This window comes from Caloenas nicobarica, chromosome 9 (genome assembly GCF_036013445.1).
Source record: "Caloenas nicobarica isolate bCalNic1 chromosome 9, bCalNic1.hap1, whole genome shotgun sequence".
Lineage (NCBI taxonomy): Eukaryota > Metazoa > Chordata > Aves > Columbiformes > Columbidae > Caloenas > Caloenas nicobarica.
In genome coordinates, this window is record NC_088253.1 from 23,134,056 (window position 1) to 23,156,644 (window position 22,589).

Sequence of the window (22,589 nt, forward strand, 5' to 3'; positions counted from 1 at the left end):
CATTTTTACTTACCCATTTTCTTTTCTGGCTTGTCCTCTGGGCAAACCCATCTGCAGTAATTCTGGCTGTACGTGGGGGGGGCTCCCTCTGCCCAGCCTACTTGTTTCACAGCAGTCACCCCGGAGTTCCTGCTGAGGATGGGTGACCCTACCAAGTCTTGGCTGCCTGGCTTGCAGAAACCTTCAAAGCTTTATGTGAGGTTTATCTGCTCTTTCCCGTGAGCGGAGCACGGCACCTTGGGGCAGGGTGTGCAGCCTGCGGGGGTTCAGCTGCTGCTTGTCCTTCAGGTCTGGGATGCGCTGAGGGGTTCGGGGGCTCCTGGTCATGCTGAGCTACGTGGGCAGAGCGAACCCCGAGATGAGGGGCAACAGCTCTGCCAAGGGCAGGTGGGAGCCAGGATGCTGCCAGAATCCACCGAGCTCCCACTTTCTGTTAATCCACTTGGTGTTGTCCTCTCCTGGCCAAAAGCTGGTGCCCAGGACTTTGTCTGCTGGCGTATGTCAAGTAAGGGGGCTCTGACGGCAACCCAAGGCCAGGCTGGAGTAATCCCTGAGTTCCTGAAACACTAGTACAGAGATGAGCTTTGGTATTTGCTGGCCAAAACCCACTGGCCATTTGAGCACGTGGGGAAGCCCGTCTTTGGGGTTTGGAGGGGATGTGGTGGATGGTGCTTTCCAAGCTCCCCTGATGTGGCTGCAGATGAAGCTGAAGCTGCTGGCTCTGTTCATCTGAGGGTTTCAAGAGCTGCCAGCCCCACCACCAGCCTTCACCCAGCCCTTCAGGTCGCCTGGAGCCCCCTGGTCTGTGTGGGAATGTGAAACGGTGCCAAGGATGGGTGAGCTTCGCAGTTCACAAAGAAGCTGCCAGATGTGTGTATGTTGTGTGTACATCTCCCGCAGACATCAGAGATCCTTCAGCCTTGACTTTGCGTGCAGAACCCCAAGCCCCAAGCTTTGGTACACAGCCAAGAACCCACCTGATACATGCACTACAACCTCACTGCTGCAGTCTCCTGGCTGGTTTTATAGCCTCTTGGACCAAAAATAACCTGCATCTTTCCTGTCTTGTAGTTCCTTGTGCTTTTTACCCTTTGGAACCTCAGTTCTTTAACACCAGACTGCCCAGACGGTGCCCTCTCAGGGTGGATTCTGCATGAAGGATGGTGCAGCAGGACTGAGTGTCACAAGGGGTTAATCTGGCCCTGCCTAAATCCTGCCTGGCCTTCTCACCTGTGCAGAGCACTCTGATTGAGCAAGGTGAGAAACACCCTCTTGAGCAGAGCCAGGGCTGTGTGGAGACATGAGCCACTTGCCGCGGTCGGGTCGGGGTTGTGGAGCAGAGCACAGCCAGGGCGACTCACACCGAACAGGCTTCGGGACGGCGAAGGACACGGGACGTGTGGGCAAGTCATGAGGGGTCAGTGAGCATCATCCCGGCTTCTCACCTGAGGTATAATAAACTCGAGGGACCTTGAAAAAATACAGCTGTGAGAGGAAGGTATCACAGGTCTATCAGCCGACACAAGGGGTGGCTGCACTCCTCGTCTGTCCAGCCGCAGGTCCCCGAGTCCCCTTGTCCCCTGGCTGGAAGCAGAGTCGGGGAGAGCGCCGCTCAGAATTACTGGGTTGAAATCAGAGTTGTCTTATCTGCAGCTTCCACCTCCCAGGTACCGGGAGATGCTGCCGGCATTCCCGGCACCGCTCCGTCTCCCGCTTTGCCGGCGCAGCCGCACGGCGCAAGCAGGAGTGCTTTATTAGCACAGCTCTTTGTGAGATGCCCTTGAGTGATGCTTTTTTTTTTTTCCAGGTGTAAATGCCAGGGGAGGCTGTACTGGTGCTTCACATTCTTTCATCTCGGCAGGGTTTTGCCCTTTCTCCCAGCGTGGCTCTGACAGCAGGCTCGGTGCTGCTGCCTGCGGAATACAAACTTACCTGCTGCAGAGCATGACGAGAATTCATTCCAGGCTGGGTTTTTATTTTTTTCTGCTTTTCTTTTTGCCTTGTGCTGGCTGCTCCAGGGGTCTCTGGAGAACTTTGAAGAGTAGGGAGTGGGTTGGTTAACCCCCTCTCTCATGGGAGCAGGCAGGTGGGGAGACCGCAAAGCAGCTTGAGGCTGTGATGCAATTGCCACCCCTGACCAAGTCAGGGGAGAGGAACCAACCCATGGAGACGTCTGTGTCCCTCCGGCTCTTAGTCGCAGCCATCAGGGCAGTTGGAGGGCCTGTTCCCTGCTCGCTGAGCACGCAACGCCTGCCATTAGCACTAATGGGAGTCAGGCACGCGCAGGGAGCGGCGAGGATGCCCCTGAGCTGCAAATCTACTTGGCAATTTTATTATGTAAATAAATGGTGCTTGCACATACACCTGCTGCTGCTGCTGCTGGTGATGTTCATAGCAAGATATGTAAACAAACAGCGATTCCATTCTAATAGATTTATTTCCTTTCTCGTGAGCCATTAAATTACCTCCAGATTTCATGCAGGTAGAAATCTGTAACGGTGCCGAAATCTTGCTCTGCCTCCGTGGACGGTGGCCTGAAAAGTGTGACAGCCACCTATTACTCCCAGATATTGTTTTGAGGGGGAGGCAGGGGAGCAATCCGTATCATCCTCGGCATATCAGGGTCCTCGGACGTCCTCTCTTCTCTCCGACAGCACCTGAGCAAACAGGAGCTCTGGAAGTTGCTGGGAAGGGGGAGATGGTTTCCACATGAATAACTGGTGCATTGTTAACGCGTGTGTGTGTTTTTCAAAGAAGTTTCAAACTCTTCCCCTCAGGAGCCTTTGATGCGTTATTAATGATCGCGGCGCACACCAAACCCTCGGTGCACCACAGCGGAGCGGTGCCCTGGGGCAGCCCCGCGCCCCTGCGGAAAATGCCCATTTAATTTTGGTCATTGTGTTTCATGAGCCCAGGGAAGGCATTTTGCTGGTCCAAGCGACCAGGTGAGGGCAGATGGACCTGAGGCGCCCCAAAGAGCTGCTCCACTTCCATGACAGCGTTAGTTAAAGGTTGGACTCGGTGATCTTAAAGGCCTTTTCCAGCCAAAATGATTCTCCAACCAAAATGGCTCTGGAGGCAGCAGCAAGCCAGTCCTTGGGAGCTCGGCAGGTCTCACCATCATGGTCCGCACGGGGTGGAAACGTAGTACAAAAGCACAAGTTCAAGATTTCAACTTGACACCCTGGATCAGGATTAACAGGAACTTTGTCAGGTCCTGTTTTAACTCAAAATATGATCCAAGAGCCTGTGGAAGGGTCAGGATCAGGGCTTGGCTCTGGCTGACTTTGATGCCAGGGGTCCGCAGAGGAGCGCAGGGTTTTCCTGCCGTGTTTCCCTGCCAAAGCGGTCGGGGACGCCAGGAGCTGCAGGGAGCAGAGGAGGAACAGAGCAAACCCCGGGAAAGCAGCCTGATAGCGGAGAACACATGTGCTGGAGCGCCGGGCTGGATGGGGGTGAGGAGCCTTCGGCAGCCCGAGCAGTGACCTGTGGGCTGGGACATGCTGCTGCACAGCCGACCTCTGCAAAGGAGCCAAACCCCAGAATTTCAGAAGTGCTAATTACCGTTAATTAGCTACAATTTGTGCTCATAACCTCTGTTCTTCACCAAGATGGCTGACAGCAGTGACAAACATTATTCATTTCCATGCAATAAATCAAGCTAAAGTTGCTTCTGTATATTTAGCCTATCATTTAGCATTTCATTAAATAGATACATGCACATACATCATCATTGCTGGGGCTGTGTCAATCCCCCTCAGGAACTCAGCTGCCTCGATCAATCCCGGCAGTGCCGCGGGGATGCTCCGGATTCACCGTGTGCCAGGTTAGCATCTCACCGAGCATCCATCGGACATTGATAACTCATCGGCCAGTTGCACACCCGATATTCAACTGGCGGGTTACTGGCAGCAGTGGTGCGGTTGCTCTTAAAGGGACATGTGGAGGGATGAGGCCTTAGGTGGATGTGTTGGAGTCCCGGGTCCAGTTCTGGGCTCCCCACTTTAGGAAAGACAAGGAATTACTGGAGAGAGTCCAGTGGAGGGACACAGAGATGCTGAGGGGTCTGGAGCATCTTTCTGATGAGGAGACACTGAGAGAGCTGGGGCTGTTCAGCTGGAGAAGAGAAGCTGAGAGGGATCTTATTGATGCTGATCAATATCTCAGGGTGGGTGTCAAGAGGATGGACCAGACTCTGTTCAGTGGTGCCCAATGACAGGATGAGGGGTAACGGGCACAGACTGAAACACGGGAGGTTCCATCTGAACATGAGGAGAAAATACTTTGAGGGTGCCAGAGCCTGGCCCAGGCTGCCCAGAGCGGTTTGGAGTCTCCTTCTCTGCAGACATTCCGACCCGCCTGGACCGACCTGTGTGATCTGCTCTGCTGACCCTGCGGTAGCAGGTGGGTTGGACTGGATGATCTCCAGAGGTCCCTTCAGCCCCAACCAGGCTGTGATTCTGTGATTCTGTGGATGAGGTTGGATTCCTGAGCTGAGAGCTGACCCGATGGTTCGAGGGCAATAGCGATGAGGTTGTAAGGGTGATGGCCGGGTGCCCCGCCACGAGATGTGGTGGCGGTGGAGGAGCAGTGCCGCGGTTGCGCGGTGTACCGGGAAAGTTCCCACTGTTTGCTGCTGGCCTCTGCTCAGCTGGAGTCAATGTTCGCTTCCACTGTAGGCAGAAGGAAAGGAGAAGGTGTGGCATTAAAATCAGCCCAGAGCTACAAAGAGTAGCAAAATGCTGGCACCGCAGTAGATATGTTTTTTTATTTAGTGCTGGGGAGCCTGTGCAGAGCACGGAACAGCAGCTGCTGCCGCCGTGCAGCCCCGGCAGCGCCGGGCTCTGCTGTCCGTGCCGCTGAGCAGGGCAGAGCTGGGAGCTTTGTGCTGGAGCTTTGCTAATCCAGCCCTGCAGTCCAGCCCAGAGCTGGAGCTCCCTTTCCTTGCACAGGACCTGAACTGGGGTTCCACGCGGGCCCTGCTTTGCCGTAGCGTCTCCTCACCTTGCTCTGTGCTCAGAGGAGGGCTCTGCCGCCTGCTGCTCCATCCCTTTCTGGTTGGGCCGCCCAGGCCAAGGGGCTGACCGGAGCAGCTCCCATTTGCCCAGAGGCACCTTGCGTTCGGTGCCCTCCCTCTCCCAGTGCTCCATAAATAAATTCCCCTAGTCCATCCTAGCACACTGTATCAATCTTGTTTAATAGACTGGAAAGCTTATTGCATGGCGGCAGGTCGCAAGGAGTGTCGAGGTGATGGATTGCGCCTTCCCGGAGTCGAGCGTCGTTGATGTATAATGAAATATTTATGATTTATTCCAGCTAATAAACTGGAGTGAAGTGTGTGATGTATGTGAGCAGATGGGGGATCTATTGATGCAGTTTTCATTGCGTGGGGGGAGGGAAAGGTTTATGTCCGTAACGGAGACATATCGCAGAGCTTCCCGTCCCTCTGCCCAGCACGACGGGCACTTGGCCGCAGGGAGGACAGGTTCGCTAATTCCTATAGACGACCTTTCACACTCACCTCCTCATTGTTTGTCCACCTCACATCTCCTCCTGTGGCTTTTCTCCAGCGCAGGAACTCCTGGCTGAGGGAAGAAAATGTTTCTGTGAGCATTGGGCTTGGGGCTGGGAGCTGCGCAGGGAGCTTGTGCCGAGAGGGATGGGAAAACCGCTCCTGTCCCTGGCATGGGCAGAGCGGTGGCAGGAGTGTCCCTGCCCTGCCACGCTCTGCAGCCTCCTGGTCCCACTCTGTCTGCGTTACCTACAAAAAAATAACTTCCATGGACTTAGGAGACCAGTGAGACACTGAGCTGGCCTGAAAAGAGTAAAACCCGTGAAAAGAAGTGGTCCCACAGCTGCCTTTGGGCAGGCAGGGTGGACGTCACAACCACATGGGCAGGGTGACCGTCACAAGCCTCAGCTGCGTCCCAATTCAGCTGTTCATGCTGGTAAATCCTGGCACAGGGACTGAGGCTCGCTCCCGTAAAACCCTGTTCAGACAAAAAGGATTCGAGCCGCCAGGTTTTTGCACTGCTCTCCGAACCAGTGAGAGTATCAGGATGAGGCTCAGGGTCTTCACCACCTGCCCAGACTGTTGGACCAATCCCACCTGGAAAAGAAATCATCATCTTCATCACCGATGTGTGTCTCTTTGCCAGAGGGTGAGCTCTGCCTCAGCCTACGATGGACCAGGAGCATCAAGTATCATTACAGGGAAGCAGGAGAGAGGCAGGAGTTAATCCCAGGGCAGAGCAGAGACGGATGCTCAACCTCCTGCCCGCTGCTCCGCGGTGCGAGCAGCCAGCGAGGCCGCTTCGCATCCCACCAGCTGTTCCCGTTTCTGCCTAATTAAGCCTGTGGATCGGCGTGCTTTGAGATCCTTGGCTGAAAGGCACCAGAGAAGGGCAAAGACTGATCATTCTGACTGCCTCCCTGCGAGCTTCCCGGGGCTCTGCCAGCTGGGAGCCCCAACACGACGCACTCATCTGGTGAGAGCAGCGATTCCGCAGGTAAAGGCAGAGCGGAGGAATGCAGGAGGGCGAGCACCTCGCCTCATCGAGACGAAATCTCTGGAAATAAGGGATCGTGGTGCCAGGAGAGCAGCTGACAGCAGGGGGTTCCTCCTGGAATTTGGGGGAAAGAAAAAAAAAAAAGCTTAAAGTCTCCTAAAAGAGCAGGTGTGGAGCCTGGCAGGAGCATCGGCAGTGTGGCAGCAGGGCCTGGTGCTCGTCGCTGCTGGCGGCACGGAGCTGGGGGCACCCCGCTCCCCCCGGTACCCCCTGACAGCCCGACACCAGCTGCCGTCACCGGGAACGGGGCTGGCTGGGGGTTGTTTTTCCACTCAGCGCAGCTGGAGTGGCCGGTGCTGATTTCTCATGGTGGTGATGGGGCTGGTCCAGCCCCTGATACAGCAGAGCTGGTCCTGAGCCGGGCTGGGGACATGGCCATGGGACAGGGTCCGTGCGGCAGCACGGGAGTGGGACCCACCAAAACGCTTCCTCATGGACTGTCCAGGGTCTCTGGGGCACATTATGGGGTCTGAGGGAGGTTTGCTGGCTGGCCCCTGCCATCCTGCCCCGTCCTGGGGAACTGTCACCAGATGGGCAGCCACATGGGTCTTCTATGTCTCTGCAGGTCAATGAGGTTCTTAGGGACATAGTTTAGTGCCAGCATTGGGTTAACGGTTGGGCTTGATGATCTTGAGGGTCTCTTCCAACCAAAATCATTCTCTGATTCTGTGTCTCCTGGAAAAGTGGCCGTGAGACATCTCTACTCTCCAGCCCAGCTCTCTGAGGAGCGCTGGGCTTAGCACAAAGCATTTGAAAGCCAAGGCTTAAACCGCAAAATCCGGAATGATTCCTTGACAGCAACAGGTCTAATTATTATTAGAAAGTACTGGAACCACATAGTGCTGCAGGCAGGGAAGAGCCCACCAGCATCCTCCCCGCCAGCCCCGCAGACCCAGCCCGCTTCCCTGCGCGCCTCACCCGCGTCTTTGTTCCACAGGCACTTCCCAAACCTGGAAAAGGCACTCCAGCAGCTGTTAAACCAGCAGCTCCAGCCTGCTGGGTCCACAAGCACTTTCCAGTCGCTTTGCTGAGAGGGTGAGGTGGGCGAAGGCGGCACTGGACACCCAGCCTTGCCCCAGAGCACCATTCCCCAGAGCAAGGGCTGTGCCCAGCGCAGGGGGATGTTCTGCAGCATCTGAGCAAGGCTCTGGAGCTCCCATGAGAGCATTAGCCGCCACCGTGGCAGGAAGGTAAAAATAATCCAGTTTTTTTCTCTTCTTAACAAGACAGATTCCCTTTCAAAGGGATGTTTTGATGTTTTTCAGTATTTTCTGCTGTGCAGCAATTGGTCTGCAAAAGCACCAGGTAACTGTGGCCAGGAGTGGCAGGGACATTCACAGCAGGGTGCTGAGACAAAGTCGCCAGTGTCCCAGCTCTCCTGCCTTCCAGGGGCCACATCCTCAAGCCAGACCAGGTTGGATAACACACAAAACTTTCTCCTCCAACACCACAGGACTCTCAGCCACCAGCACCCCTTCCCTCCTGCTTTTCCCCACTGCTGCCCTGCCAAGTGTTACCAGTGCCAGATCTGCCCAGCTTCAACCCTGCCCAACAACACAGCCAGAGAGGTCCTGAGCGAATCTTCCATATCACAGCTGCAAACAGCAAAATCGGCTGGCTCTGATGCTCTGGGGCCAGGATCTGTTCGTGGTGGTGGTGAACTGCGTGGCTTCGGTTTGCAAACCTTGCAGCATATCCTTGGGTGCCTGCGCTGTCCTGCTTCCCATCTGCTTGGGAAACGCCTGCCACATTTCTTCTGGTGAGCATAAAGAGCAAAGAAATAGGTATATAAATAACATGAGGATGGTGAAAAACCTCCCAGAAGCCAGGAAAGGCCGGGTGACAATTTGCGGGTCGGTGTGGTGCCGCGTTGCTCTCATGTCACCTTGCCATGCCAGTTTTCAGCTCACAGAGCCACAGCTGAAGCTCGCGCATCGCAGCGCAGCCAACACTGTCATTGTCACAAACCTGGTGACACGTGTGACCAAACAATTGTTCGTCTTGCTGTCCTTCCAGGCATCGAGTAGCATCTGTCCCTGGTGAGCAGGGACGTTGTGTCTGCAGACCCATTATGAGGGCGACACTGTCACTGTTTGTTGAGTTTTTCCAGCAGATCCTGGGACAGTTCCGGCTCTGCATCTAGACTGGGCTTAAGTCATCATTCCTCATGATTGACCTGAAAATTCTCATTTTTCTCCCATGCACTTCTGCTATCTCAGAGCTTCTCTGGGCTGCTCAGCATTTCATTTCTCCAGCAAAAGCGTTCTCTTGGTCAATATTTGGTTCAAATATTTGCTCATGACACCTTTGATGTAGAAGCATTGCTGTGTTTGCCCGGAACAAGCTGACCCATGGGCGAGGGAGTTGGCACAGGAGCTCCAGGGCAGGTTTGCTCCTGGAACTCTGCTCTTTGGAGCAAAGAGGCTCTTGTGCAGCATGTCCTGAGAAAGTGGCTTAGTCCTTGGGAGATCTTCCCACTCTGTGAAGGACGGGCACAAACCAAGTGGCGGAATCACAAGGACCCTTTACATCTTTGCAAGAAGTACTTTGCAACATGAAGAACCTCCTTGTAGAAAACTCTGGGATTTGAGTTTGGAAATAGGGTTTCCATTGCAGCGTGTCTGCTTCTTAAAGTTGGTTTGGGCAACCAAACTACAATCCTACAGCCATTGCCAAGTACCTATCTATAGACAACCCTTCCTTCTAAAGAGATCTTACCAAAAAGCCTCATTTTTTAAGCAAAAGTAACCTGGAAAAGGTCTTTTATACCTTTTACATGGTGTCTGATGGTTCATGGCATGGTTCATGCCAGCTTGTGGTGTGGTACCCGCTGAGCTTGCAGGCTGATGGAAATGTCCACAGCTTGCTTTAAGGTGTTGAATGAGCCAGCCTGATGCCTGGGGTTTTTTTATATATACATATATATGTGTGTGTGTGTGTGTGTGTGTATATATACACACACACATATGTATATATAACAGGCCAGGTTGGATGAGGCTTTGAGCAACCTGGTCTAGTAGAAGATGTCCCTGCCCATGGCAGGGAAGTTGGAACTGGATGATCTTTAAGATCCTTAAGGTCCGTTCCAACCCAAACCATTCTATTATTGTGTGTATATATATATATTTTTTTTTTTTTTTTTTTTAAATATCTCTATATAGATAATAGTCTGAAACTCCAGCAAAGCGCAGCCCACCCGGCACAGGAGCCTGTTCAGTATGCAGGTCAGCAGAGCCTTTAACATTTCGCGGAACAGATGCCCACGGAGCATCTTGAAACCAATCCAAAGGTAGCGGTGACGGCTGCTGTCAGGGAAACAATAATCCCACGGCCTCGCCAGCATCAGCTGCGCTGCAGCCCCGGCACTGAGCCACACGCGGCGGCAGTTTCTGCCACTGGCTGCTTTGTCTGATGAAAGGAGCCCAGTCGGAGGTGGCCCGAGCACGCAGAGATGGGGATGTGGTGTCAGAGACCCTCACCTTCTCATTGGCCAAAATCTCCTTCCCCGCACAGCTGCCTGCGAGGAAGGAAATACCGTTTCTGTCTCTATGCTGTGGGAGAGCATCTGAGCGCTTTCACGACTGTCCTGGCCTGCTGCTGTGTCCCTGTACCACAGGATAGAAGGGCTTGGGAGTAAGGATGGAGAGGTGACAGGGTGCTGCCGGGGTTCACCGTGCCAAAATGAGGTCGTCTCACTGCTGCGAGCTCACATCAATCCTCCTGAAACAACAGCATAGTGCCAGGCAGCTCCAGAGGCAGAATGGGGGACAAGGCTGATGTGGCAGGAGGACAAGATATCCTGCAGCCTGGGAGCCCTGCCCTGCGGAGTTTGCAGGGCCTGCTGATAGCTAGAGCAGTTGTTTCCGTTTCAGACTAGAAGAGCTGGTGGTTCAGGAGCAGGATCACATGTGCTGAAGCCACTGTTTGATGAACTGCTTCCACCACATCCCTCCTGTCCCTGCGCTGCTGCTCCCCGAGAGCCTCCGGCACGGCTGCTGCAAAGGAGGAGCAGCAGGAAGGTGGTTTGGAAGGTGGTGTCATTTCAGGGGGGAAAAGCTCTGTTCTCTGCTCAAAAAATCCTCCCCGTCACTTCTGTTCACCCACACAGGCACAGCGCTCTGAGGCTGCCGGGCAAAGAGCACCGTGGGCTGCAGCTCGCTGGAGGTGGCAGCTTTAATAATGGAGCAGAAAAAACAGGGGGAGACAGAGCACGCTGCCAGCAGCAGGGCTGTCTGCAGGGGCTGCGGGACTTGTGCACAGGGACCCGCGTCGGGTGCCCCGGTGAGCCGGGCGCAACCTTCACCCCAGGCCCTTGGTGCAATGCCGGGTTTGGAAACTACACTCTTAGCACTGTTAAACAGCAGCATGTGGGGGAGAGTCATTAAGCAAACAACAGCATCCTTTTAACTAGTCTCGCTGGCCCAAGAAATCCCCAGGAAACCTTTGCTGCGCTGGATGCGCCGGCACACATGCTGTCTTGATGTGCCGGGCTGGTAGCAGATGGCGTGGGGCAGAGGGTAATGTGGCTGTCCTCGGCGGTGGCGGCTCCCCGGAGCGAGCTCCGGCCTGTCAGCGCAGGAACTGACAGCGAGAGCCTGATGCTCGGCTTCGGGGAGAGAGGAGGCAGAAAGGAAGAGACGGGGGAAAATTACAGAGCTCGTCCCAGAAGCTCACAATAATCACAATAATAACGCCAACTGCCCGCCGTGCCGTGCAGGGCTGGCTTGTTCCTGGGGAGCAGAGCCCGACCCCCCTGGCTCCAAGCTCCTTTCAGGCAGGTCAGAGATCAGAAGGTCTCCCCTCAGCTCCTGTTCTCCAGCTGAACCCCCAGCTCCCTCACCCGCGTGCTCCATCCCCTTCCCCAGCTCCGTTCCCCTCTCTCAACTCGCTCCAGCACCTCAAGGTCTTCTTGGTGTGAGGGGCCCAAAACTGACCCCAGGATTCGAGGTGCGTCCCCTTGGTACCGCACATGGTGCCGGGAGCTCCGGCTGCTGCCAGCTCAGTGGTTGGTTATGGTACAGCCATGCCCCAAAATCCCACCACCGATAGCAAATCCCAGAGAATTCCCTCGTGGGAAATGGGATCTGCTGGGGCTTGTGTGTCCCACTGTGCACGGGGGGACAGGAGTGGGGCAGAGACCAGACCCTGGTGATGGGCTCTGCCCTGGCACTTTCCTTTACAAACAGGCTCCAGAGAAATCAGCTGTGGCTGACACCTCCCGACAGACCCAAGGGCACATGGGGTTGTGTATCTTCTGTCCTCACCCAGGACCTGTCCCTGGGACCATCCTCTCCATCGCAGCACAGGGGAAAACGCCAGTGTGGCAGCTTTCCTGTGCTTAAATCCTGCAGAGCAACAGGGGAACTGTATCACTGAAGCAGGTCTGAATTCCCTCTCCTCTCCCTGTCTTCTCTGTGTCAATAAGCAGCTCCTGATCTCCCTGCCGAAAGCTCGTGTCTCTCCGCTCCCCCAGTGCCACCCTTTAATTAATGTTCACTCTCCAGTCCTGTGTCAGTCACACATGCCACAGCGGTACGGGGCGCAGAAGGTAGTTTATCACAGCAGTCGCGAATTCCTTCCAGCCCCGAGCAGCCAAACACCCAGAGAGCTCTAGTTTAAAACTCTCCCCAAAACTTAAAAATATTCCACATAGCCTTCAATATCCGCAAGAGCACCAAGAGGCAGGCAGGCAAATACAGGCACAATTAATCATTCCCAGGCTGAACTGAGCAGGATGAGCTGGTCGGGATTTTGGCATGTGCCAGCTGAGCAGGGACACGGCTCTTGTGGGGAGCAGCCCGAATTTCACAACTGATGCTGATATTTCATTGCTCTGACACCAGAAATCTCTGGGTATTCGCTGCCTTCACACACTCCACATGCAAACTCCACAGCTGGAAAGAGGGTTTGGTAAAACTGGGGGACACAGCCTATGGTACCAGGGGGACACAGCCTATGGTACCAGGGGGAAAAGGCAGCACTGGGAGGGCCAGAAGGAGCACTGGGAAGGAGAGGAGCGAGGCAGAGGTGGGGTTCAGCAACATGAGATTAGGGGAGATTCAGGCTGGAGATGAGGAAGAAATTTTTTACAGTTATGGTGGTAAAATACTGGCCCAGGTTCCCAGAGAGGTGGTGGCTGAACCATCCCTGGAGACATCCCAGGCCAGGCTGGACGGGGCTCTGAGCAACCTGAGCTGGTGCAGATGTCCCTGCTCATGGCAGGGGGGGAGCGCGGGAGCTGGGAAGGGCCCTTCAATCCAAACCATCTGTGATTCTATGAATGGTGGGGTGTCCTCACCTCTGCTGGGTGACACTGAGTCCCCTGGAGAAGTGGGGACCTCGTCTCTGCAGGAGAGGACCGGGGGCCACATGGTCCTTGGCACTGGGGAGGCTTTTCCATTGGCCACCCATTGGAGTCCCCAGGTCTCGACCCAACCCGAGCCCACCTGCACAGCCTACCCCAAACCCGAGGCTGGGCAGGTCCTCCCGGGGTGTGGAACCCCAGGCTCTCCTCCTGCCCTGGATTTTCAACGCGTACCTGGAGATGGAGTAAGGCGAGCAAGCATGGGAACTCCAGCAAAGGTTCAGCCCGCTTTGTTGGAAGCTGCTTTTTCCCTCTGCCAATCTCGGTGTCATCTCCGCATTTGAGCTTTCCAGCCGGTGGTGAGATGAGGTCTGGGAGCGGAGCCGCAGCAGGGAGCAGGCCGGGTGTGCGGACACAACGGCAGCGCCTGTCAATTAAGGAGAGGATGGAGACTGATGCTAAGGGCCCCCCCGGTGCTGCCATCAAGGCTCTGAAATGGAAAAGCGAGGTCCCCAGCCCTCCCTCGCCCCCCTGGTTGGCAAAGGCTCTATTAGCAGGATGTGAGTAATCATCTTAAGCAGCTATCAAAGCGCGCCAGCTTGTTAAGCATTTAGCCAGGTTGTGCTGACGTGACCTCGCTTCTCAATCTTCCCGGCCTCGGCGCCGGCAGCTAATTACCGCATCACACCTGCCATACGACTTGTCCCCCCGCAGAAGGGACAGGTCAGAGTCAAGGCGTTGTTCAGGACAGTCTCGTCTTCCCAGCGTTGTCCTCCAGCTTTTGTTATTAACAGTAGCCACACAGGAATCGGGGGGAAACCCCTCACTGCTGGGTGTCCTCAGGGCAAGGGGGTGGCAGGGGCTGGTGGCCGCGGCCAGGACATGCACACGGCGCTGGAGCTGCTGGGAAACACCCGCCATGGCTTTCGCAGGCAGCTGGAGGTGGGTGTCTCATCGCACGGGCCAGCGGGTGGGAGGAAGAGGATGTTGGGGACTATGTGATGGGGGCCGAGCAGCCCCGGGGGTGGCAGAGGTCCCGGAGGAGTCACGTCCTACCGGGATGGGACAACTGAGGTCTTTGTGACAGATGAGACGAAGAAGGGGCTGCGCTGGAGCTGCTTGTCCTGTGGTCCATGTTGGGAGGTCACTGGGGACCACATCCACCTGCAGCAACGGCTCCTGTGTCCGTTACTTCCATATTAAAGGACTTCTGGGTGCACAGTCTTATTCTTCCCTGTCCCTCCACAGAAAAGCAATGGCTGTGTCATCTCGGCATGTCCCTGGGAGCAGGCTGACATCCCTGGGGTCCCTGCAGGGATGGTCATGGGTGTCACACTGAGCGTGGCCATCCCCGCGCGCCAGAACAGGGAGCCAGGAGTGTCACATCCACATGGCAGGAAAGGCGGAGGAGAAACAATGGGACGGTCCCTGATCAGCCCACTTTGCCTTCCAGGAGACACGGCAGCGTACAAAGACGGCGTTTACTGGATCAAGGGCCGCACCTCGGTAGATATCATCAAAAACGGGGGGTTCAAAGTCAGCGCTCTGGAGGTGGAACGGCATCTGCTTGCACACCCACACATCACAGGTACGCTGGTCTTCCCTGCGTCCCGCGGCGGGGGGCACAGGGACGCGGCCCCAGCCCCGGCTCAGCCCGTGCAGACGCAGGGCTGCCCGAGGGCTCGTGCCTGGGGGCTGTTTCCCAGCCCCCCCGTTAGCGAGGCTGGGGCCAAGCGAAGAGCAGGCTGCGTTTGAAGCTGCCGTTACTCGTCTCTCGGGGCCGAAGCTGCGAAGCCTGCGGCCAAGTGCCAAGTCAGCAGCAGCTCTCATCTGATTTTGGAAATGAGACTATAATTAAATCTATCCTGCCCTTGTGCGTGACCCTGTACGAGGGGGTGGAAGCACTGCCCCTGGCTTCACACCACCCTGTACATCATATTCCTCCCCCTGGACTCACTCAAACCATGGGGCTTCCTGCCTTCTCCTTGATGAAAAGCTCTTTTCTTGGAAATGGTGTCAGCACAAAAATCCCGTAGTTTTCCTGTACTAACATCCCACGGCATCCTCCATGCACGGCCCTTCCCTGCCGCTGGCACCTACCAGCGGTGCTGAGTCCTCCTTCTCCCCCAGCCCCAGGAATCGCTCGGGGCACTCAGCCCTTGGTCCTCTGCTCTCTCCGCAGACGTGGCCGTGATCGGGCCCCCGGACATGGTGTGGGGCCAGCGGGTCAGCGCCGTCGTGCAGCTGCGCAAGGGCGAGATGCTCTCCGTGAAGGACCTGAAGGACTGGGCCAGGTACGACCCCGCGGGGCGAGCGGCACAGGGACAGCGCGCTCCCAGCCTGCAGCGGCCTCGGCAGGGACAGCTCAGAAAAGGGGTTGCTGGCGGTGACAAAGTGCTGCGGGTTCTGGGGATAGAGAAAAGACCACAGCTTCAACTTAGCTCCACTAAGATAATGGAAATAAATGGGCCTCTCACCCCAAAAGCACCTTTGATAAATGACCAAGCAGCTCTTACCCCGCAGCCCTGAACTCAGCCACCAGCAAGTGCCGGGGCAGCGAGAACATTTGCTCAGCTCTTCCCTGGCTTCTGCAATCACCCCATGCTCACCTTCCCCCCCGCCGGACACCAGCCCAGTCCCCAGTTAATCCCAGATATCTCCTATGGGGTCTGGAGAGCGGGAAGACACCAGAGCGCATGGACCTCGCTCGGAGCCACCGCAGTACCCATGAGCACAGCACGGAGCAGCTGCCTGCCATCCTGCGAGCTTTCAGCATCAAAACCTGCACCTTCTGCTTCAAATCAGTCAGAGAGCGGCCAGTGCTGAGGTTTCAGGCACAGGCTGTGGAAGCATAAGCAGGCAGGAGCCAGCAAGCAGAATCACCAGGTTTATCACTAATATTCCGTTAGGAAAATATTTAATAGCAAATTCTTTCTTTTCCTGGTGACTCCCTCCTTCAGGCGGTGGATATTTTTGGCAAGGCTGGCGCTATTTTGCAAGCGGCAGGAGCACTTGTTTCATCAGGGGCCGCGCAGCAGCCAATTAAAGATTTCCCCTGGATTTGCAAAAATCACAGTTGGGGGACTGCGATTTAGCACATGCGAGGAAGATGCTCGCTGGCCGGCTGCTGCTCTGATTAAACCATCACGTAGTGGGGGAAGAGAAGCAAACAAAGGAACCAAACCCACGGGGTGGCTGCTGGGGCAGGGGGACAAGCCCCCTCTGGGATGTCCCCCGCCGCTGGCACCTCCATGCTGTGCACACCGAAACCCTCTGGGACTCCTGCTCCTCCCAGGGCACCCACAGCCACCAGCAGCTTCTGTTCAGTTTGCTGATGTCTCCTTGCAAGTCGAGATGTCCCTTCCCAGCCAGGCTTAGCCTGTCCTGGTCCATACGGGGTCTGGTGCTCCAGGATCCCCCATCCCAGAACCCCCTCGGCCTCTGCAGGGGCAGGAGCGATGGAGAGTGGGGAGGGGGATCATTCACTGTGCTGTGGGGTGGCTGCTCATCCCTAAGGGACACCGTGACCCCAGCAGATCCCTTCTTCCGCTACCCACAGCTGTGCTTTGCGGGTCACCCAGGTGTTGCTCTGGGCGTCCCTGTGCCCCCCTCCCAGGCTGCTCCCGCTTGTCCTTGCATGTCTGTCCGCATCGCCGTCCCCAGCTCTCTGGGCAGACACGTTGCTGTTCTGCCTGTACCAAGCAAGGGCAGGAGCCCTTGAAACAAAACCCCCAGAGGGTTGGGGTGTCCAGCCACCCACCCGAGGTCCTCAGGAGCTGCTGCCCCCTGCCCAGTGCTAGCTCCATGTTCCCCCCCGCCGCCTCTCCCTCTCACCCTGTCTCTCCCCTTTATTTTTTATGTCACTTACATTCGTTTGGCCCTTTTTCTCGCACTCCCTGGCAGGAGACACATGTCCCTCTTCAGAGTGATTCATTTTGCGGCTTTCGCCTCCAATCATGCTTCCCGGCGACAGGCGCCATCCCGAGTTAGTGGCATCCATATGGCGGGGGGTGCTGGTGGCGGGTGGGGGGAGGAGGGCAGGCGATGGTTGAAGGGCTCAGCAGACTTGGCACCTCACATCAGAGTCAGCGCCAGGACGCTGCCAGAGCTGGGCACGGCCCCAGGTTGGTGACACACGGGCAGCAGAAGGCAGGAGAGCCCCCCCTCCGGGCTCGGCAAAGCGCACGAGGACAACGCTCGGTGCTCAGGCTCCCTCCCGCAGCGGGGACACCCCCCGGGGGCTGGAGCACATGGCAAGACACGGGGAGCAGACCCACCTTGCAGTACCTTCCTTGGGGACCAGCACCAGGAACACAGGGGCGTCCAGCGTCCATCACACTGCTGAGCTGTTTTCCCTCCCCATTTTAACGAGGAGGATTGACAAGTCCGCAGCAGGGTGGGTGTTTTGGGGTGCTGGTGGGGTGCATTGTGCTCATGGGGTGCTGCATGGCAGGGCTGGCAGCCCAGGGAGACCCTGCACAGGCCGTGTCCCCACCAATGGGGCTGAATGTGGCAGCAGAGCCGGGTACCGGGGTCCCTGGGCAGCCCCAAACACAGCGAGAGATGAGCCGGGTCCAGGGTCTGGCCAGGCAGCACAGGCAGGAGTAAAATGGTGGCAGAGACGAGCTCATGGGATCATCGATGGGCTGCTGGGGCTGTGGGTGTCCCCAGGACAGCTCGTCCTGCAGAGGGGCTGCTCTCCAGTCCCCCTGGTCTGCAGCACAGAGATGTGTGACCAGCGAACACTGCGATGGCTCAGCCCTGCTGCTCTCCTGGGTCAGCGCTCAGCCTGGGTGGAGCCAGGGCATGGTCAGGGTTCCACCGAAGCTGCTCTCCCATGGTCCCACTGCCTGGAGAGCCAGGGCGATTTGGCTGGGCACCGCGACACAGGGTCCTGGAGCAAATCCCCAGTGGATCTGTCTTGGATCAGGCTCTGAGGATGGAGGGGCTGGAATCACAGGATGGTTTGGGTTAGAGGGACCTTCCCAGCTCCCCCAGTGCCCCCCCTGCCGTGAGCAGGGACATCTGCACCAGCTCCGGTTGCTCAGAGCCCCGTCCAGCCTGGCCTGGGATGTCTCCAGGGATGGTTCATCCACCACCTCTCTGGCCAACCTGGGCCAGGCTCTCACCACCCTCATTGTAAAAAAATTTGTTCCTCAAGTGCTGCTCTGTCAGCCGTAACAGACTGTGCTTCTGCGTTGCAGGGACACGATGGCGCCGTACAGCATCCCCACCGAGCTGATCGTGGTGGAGGAGATCCCGCGCAATCAGATGGGAAAAGTCAACAAGAAGGAGCTTCTGCAGCGCTTTTACCCAGCCTAGCGCACGGCCCCAGGCCAGGACGGGGAGCCCGGGGGTGTTTGCTCCTCTATCACACCCACCCTCCCTCTGCAGCAGCACCGACATGGCCCCAGCGGTGATCAGCAGCGGTAGCTCTGGGCTCATTGCAGTCTGGTCCATGAATAAAGTGCAATAAAAGCAAGATTTTTGCTGTGTGGTCTCCTCCTTGGCTGAACTAAGCCCAAGCTGTAGGGCCACCTTGTGCAGGAGCCATTTGCAGGAGGCTCAGGGCAGCAGGGGTCAATGCTGGGGGGGCAGGACCCCACCTGTGCCAGCACTGGCAGCAGCACGTGCTGGCCAAAGTTGCTCTGTGTAGCCCCCACGTAGGTGCTGGGAGGCAGGTGGAAAGCTGACACCACAAACACCTCCTCACCCTTAGAGCTCTGCCTCAAGCCATGTGCAGCTCATCACCAGATTAAATTACTCTCCAGATGAAACTCCTGTTTGCAGCCAGCTGCAGTGATGCCTAGTAATTTTTCCTCCTCTCTGCCCTTTCCCACGGACTCAGCAACTCTCTCCATAGTTGGGTTTATAGAGAGGGAAAGCCCCAGAGAGCGAGTGAGTCCCCCCACCCCTGGCCCCCTACTCTCCATGGGATACCCCATCACCTACTGCTACCACCCCCCCTGCCCTACCAAACCCCACCTCCCATTTCCCAGCAGCCTGAAGAATAAATACCAAATCACAAATAAATAGCAGCTGTGCTTACCCACTCTGTGCCTCTCCCCACCCAGGTGCTCCCACGCCAGCTGTGTCCCCACACAGAGCGATGGCAGGGGACGGGTGCTGGCACCCCCGGGACAGACCCCCCAGTGCTGGGGACCTCTCCCCCGCTGTGACACCTGTCCCATAACGGAGGGGGACAGACTAGGGGAGGAAGGGACATGGCCACAGCATGGTGAGGAGTGCAAGTCATGGGGGGCGCACTGTCGGGTGAAGGGGGGCCAAGCAGGGTGTCAGAGGCACCAGAGAGCAGATGCAGCGTGAATTACAGTCCCCATGTGCTGCTGTGTGCTGACACTGGCACCCGTGTCTGAAGGTCATCGATTTCCTGGAGGACAGGCGGTGTCGATAAATGCCACCTTTATAAACAGATTTTTGTCCCTGTTTGACTTCAAGCGTGAGCTGCCGGCCACGCGGCAGCGAGCGATGGGGATCGATAATGCCGGGAGGGGACGGTGGCCGTGTCCCGTGGGTCCATCCCCCAGGTATCAGGAGGGGCTGGGTGGTGGCAGCGGGGCTGTGGGGTGCTGGGCTGGTGCTGAGGGGGGACAGGGAGCCCCAGGTTTCCCCACCAGCTGATGGGACCCTGGAGGCACCAGGGTGGGCGAGAAGAATGGGGAGCACAAGCAATTACATCAAATACCTTTGTTGTGGTCAGCGGAGCCCCAGACATCTGGGAGGACAATTCGTGACATGGAGGGGACATGGAGGGGACACCTGGCAGACACGTGGCACTGGGCAGAGGGAGCAGGGGTAGGGTGGGGATGGGGACAGGGATGGAGACAGGGATGGAGACAGGCTTCCTCCACTGCAGCCCCCCCATCCCATCCCCAGCCGTGTGCCCGCTCTGTCCATCCCTGCACCCTGCCCACAGCAGCATCTCCCCAGGCAGTGCCAGCACCTGGATTTTGGTACTTGAGGCTCAGAAGGTGTTGGGACGGGGCTCCCCAGGGACACCCAGAGCTCCTGCAGCCACCCCTCGCTGTCCCATGCCCGGTGGGCACAGTGGACGCACCGGCACGGCGCCCAGCTTGGCCCTCACCACAGCACCAGCGGCTCTCACCGGTCCACAGGAGGGAGCGAGCAGCTCCTTTGTTAAAACATCAACGATGCAGTAAATTTTTTAACTTACCAAATAGATCAATATCAAATTATCATGTCTCACATTCATAACTCTTAAGCAAGCAACAATGGAGAGAGACAAGGTCACTGGAGAATAAATAGCAGCAAAAGCTCTTAATGATCTATCATTCTCGACAACCCCAGGCACCCAGCACCAGCCCGGTGACAAGATCATTAATAAAACTCTGCAGGAACGCTATCGATTGCTTTGATGGATGATCACAGGTAGCAAATACTGTAAAACACCTGGTTGTCACACACTCAAATGAGTAGTTTGACTCACACCTTGGTATGGGGACCCGGCTGTGGCTCTGCGGTGTTTTCTCCTTGGCGGCGGCTTTCGCAGGGAGGGTGGTTGGTGGTGCAGCCTTGCGGTGCCGGTGGCCACGGCTGCAGCCCCGCTTTGGGTTTGCCACCTATGCTTGCCCCCGTGGCCCTCACCTCCGTTCCCCCACTGCTGTTCATCCCTGTAGATGTGACCTGTTAATTAAAAGCCTCATTAAAGCACCTGGTTATGGTGCCCAGAGCCCGGGCTGGGAGCTGGGCCGGCCAGTTTTGGTGAGCTGGTGCCACTGGATGAACCCGGAGACCTGCTCCATCCCATCATCACTGGATGTGGCCCCAGGACACCGACACAGCCCAGACATCAGGGACACATGGGGGGGTCCCCAAGGCCATGGGCTTTGCCACCCTGTGCTGCATCCCTCTGGGGTGCATGGGGGCTGCACGTCCCCCCTGCGGCTCCAGGCGCTTCGCTTGCGAGCCACGTCCCCATCGACGGCCTGATCATATGTACACAACCATTCAATTACCCCGTAATGGCTCCAGGCTATTAAGCCATCAATCTCCTTCATTAAGCCCTGCCAGGCCAGCCCCACCATCGTGCAATAAAACCATTAAAACAACAACAACAACCCAAAGTAGTATCTTTAATGCATCGGCCATAACGCCAGCCCCACTGCTGATGCTGGCCATCCCACAGTGTCCCCTTCCCCGCTGCAGTGTCCCCATGCCCACAGCCCACCCTGGGGCACCTGGGGACCTGCTCACCCTGAGCCCACACCCCCATGTCCCCCCCAGCTGCCCCGGGCTTGACGGGCAGCTTGAAACACCAGGACCTGCTCTCACGCTTTATAGCTGACATTATCTTTTATTGCCATATAAAAACCAAAGCTCCAGTGGCTTTATGGCTGCTGTGCCGGCATTTGGCACCGCACTGCTCGGCTCTGTGCTCCTGGCTGTTTGCTCTCCCCACCACTGGGCACGGTGGGGATGGAGCACTGCCCAGACCCCCCCAGTCCCTGCACAACTTGTCCCACTGTACCCACATTAGGAACACGACTGGTCCCACCACCCACAGTGGAGGCACAACTTGTCCCAACATTCACAGCTCTTGTACTGGTCTGGGCAGATCAGAGGGTGGCAACTGGGAGGGGAGGACCTGGCCCCCCCAAAATAGGGTCACCCCTTCTCTGACCTGGCATGGCAAGGGGGGCTTCATAGGCCTGGGCTGGCATTGCTTGTACCCAACCTCTGTGGGACCTGAAATCCCTGCACCCCAGTGGGAGCCCCAGTTCGCAGGGGGAGAAGGGCAGGGGGTTGCAGTGTGGGGCTGGACGTTGGGATGGGGGGTCCAGCTGCCGTGCCACAGCCAGGGCCAAACCATGGGCACCAGGCAGCTCCCGTGGCTGGCGGCACCAGCACCATGACCTGGGACTGGCGCCTTGTCAGAGCCCGTCACGTCTGCCACCCCCATGCCGCAGTGCCGGTGGCAGGGAACATCTGCTCGGCCGCCCTGCTGCCACGGCGTGTTAAGGTCAGGGGCAGCTGCCAGGACCCCCAGCCAGTGCCACCGGGGCAGCTCCTCACTGTGACACTGATGCAGAGTGACGGGGCAAGCGGGGCGGACGGATGGGATTGGACAGACAGACGGGCAAGTGAGTGCCGCTGCCTGTGACAGGGCCCGGCCACGCCACGGGTCACCGGTGCCTGATGCTCACCCACTCATGACACAGCTCCATGTCCCCTCCTGCTGTCCCTGGGGACACCAACAGCCCCGCCACCACCGCTCAGCTTCTGGGGATGGACAGAGGACATCCTGCATCCCGTGTCCTGCATCCTGTGTCATTTTCCCACGCCTGGTGCCCTATCTGTTTCAGTGCCCCATGCTGTCACCACACCCCAAACGATGTCCCGCACCGGGAGGGCACCAAGGGCACCTAATCCCAAGAAGGGGAGCAGTGCTGGCCAGGCAGGGGTCCCCGCTGCAGCCGAGCAGGGTCATGGCAGTGCCACCAGTGTCACCAATCTACCTCTTCCCAGGCCCAGGGCTTGGTTCCCCGGGAGGGCGAGGAGCCTCCCCGGCCCCCTCCGCCCTGCCCGGGGGGGCGGCTCTCCAACCCTGCTGCAGCCGAGACCCCCGGTGCCGGGTCCGGCGGGCGGAGGGCGCTCCCCGCTGCGGCACCCCGGGGACCGCCGGTGTCGGGGCCGGTGGCCGGGACGATGCTGCCACCTGGTGCCGCGGCCCCGCG

At 57.4% G+C, this 22,589-nt stretch overlaps 1 protein-coding gene across 2 annotated transcripts in view; it reads left to right on the forward strand.

The window, feature by feature from the left end:
- Positions 1–18,280, forward strand: part of ACSF3 (acyl-CoA synthetase family member 3) — a 60,828-nt gene extending 42,548 nt beyond the window's left edge. For both annotated transcript variants that reach the window (XM_065640614.1, XM_065640616.1), the window contains 3 exons: positions 14,327–14,461; positions 15,056–15,167; positions 18,078–18,280. In XM_065640614.1, the coding sequence (XP_065496686.1) occupies positions 14,327–14,461; positions 15,056–15,167; positions 18,078–18,195 (365 nt within the window). In that variant the 3' untranslated portion in view covers positions 18,196–18,280. The remainder of the gene's footprint in view (positions 1–14,326; positions 14,462–15,055; positions 15,168–18,077) is intronic.
- Positions 18,281–22,589: the final 4,309 nt, after the last annotated feature.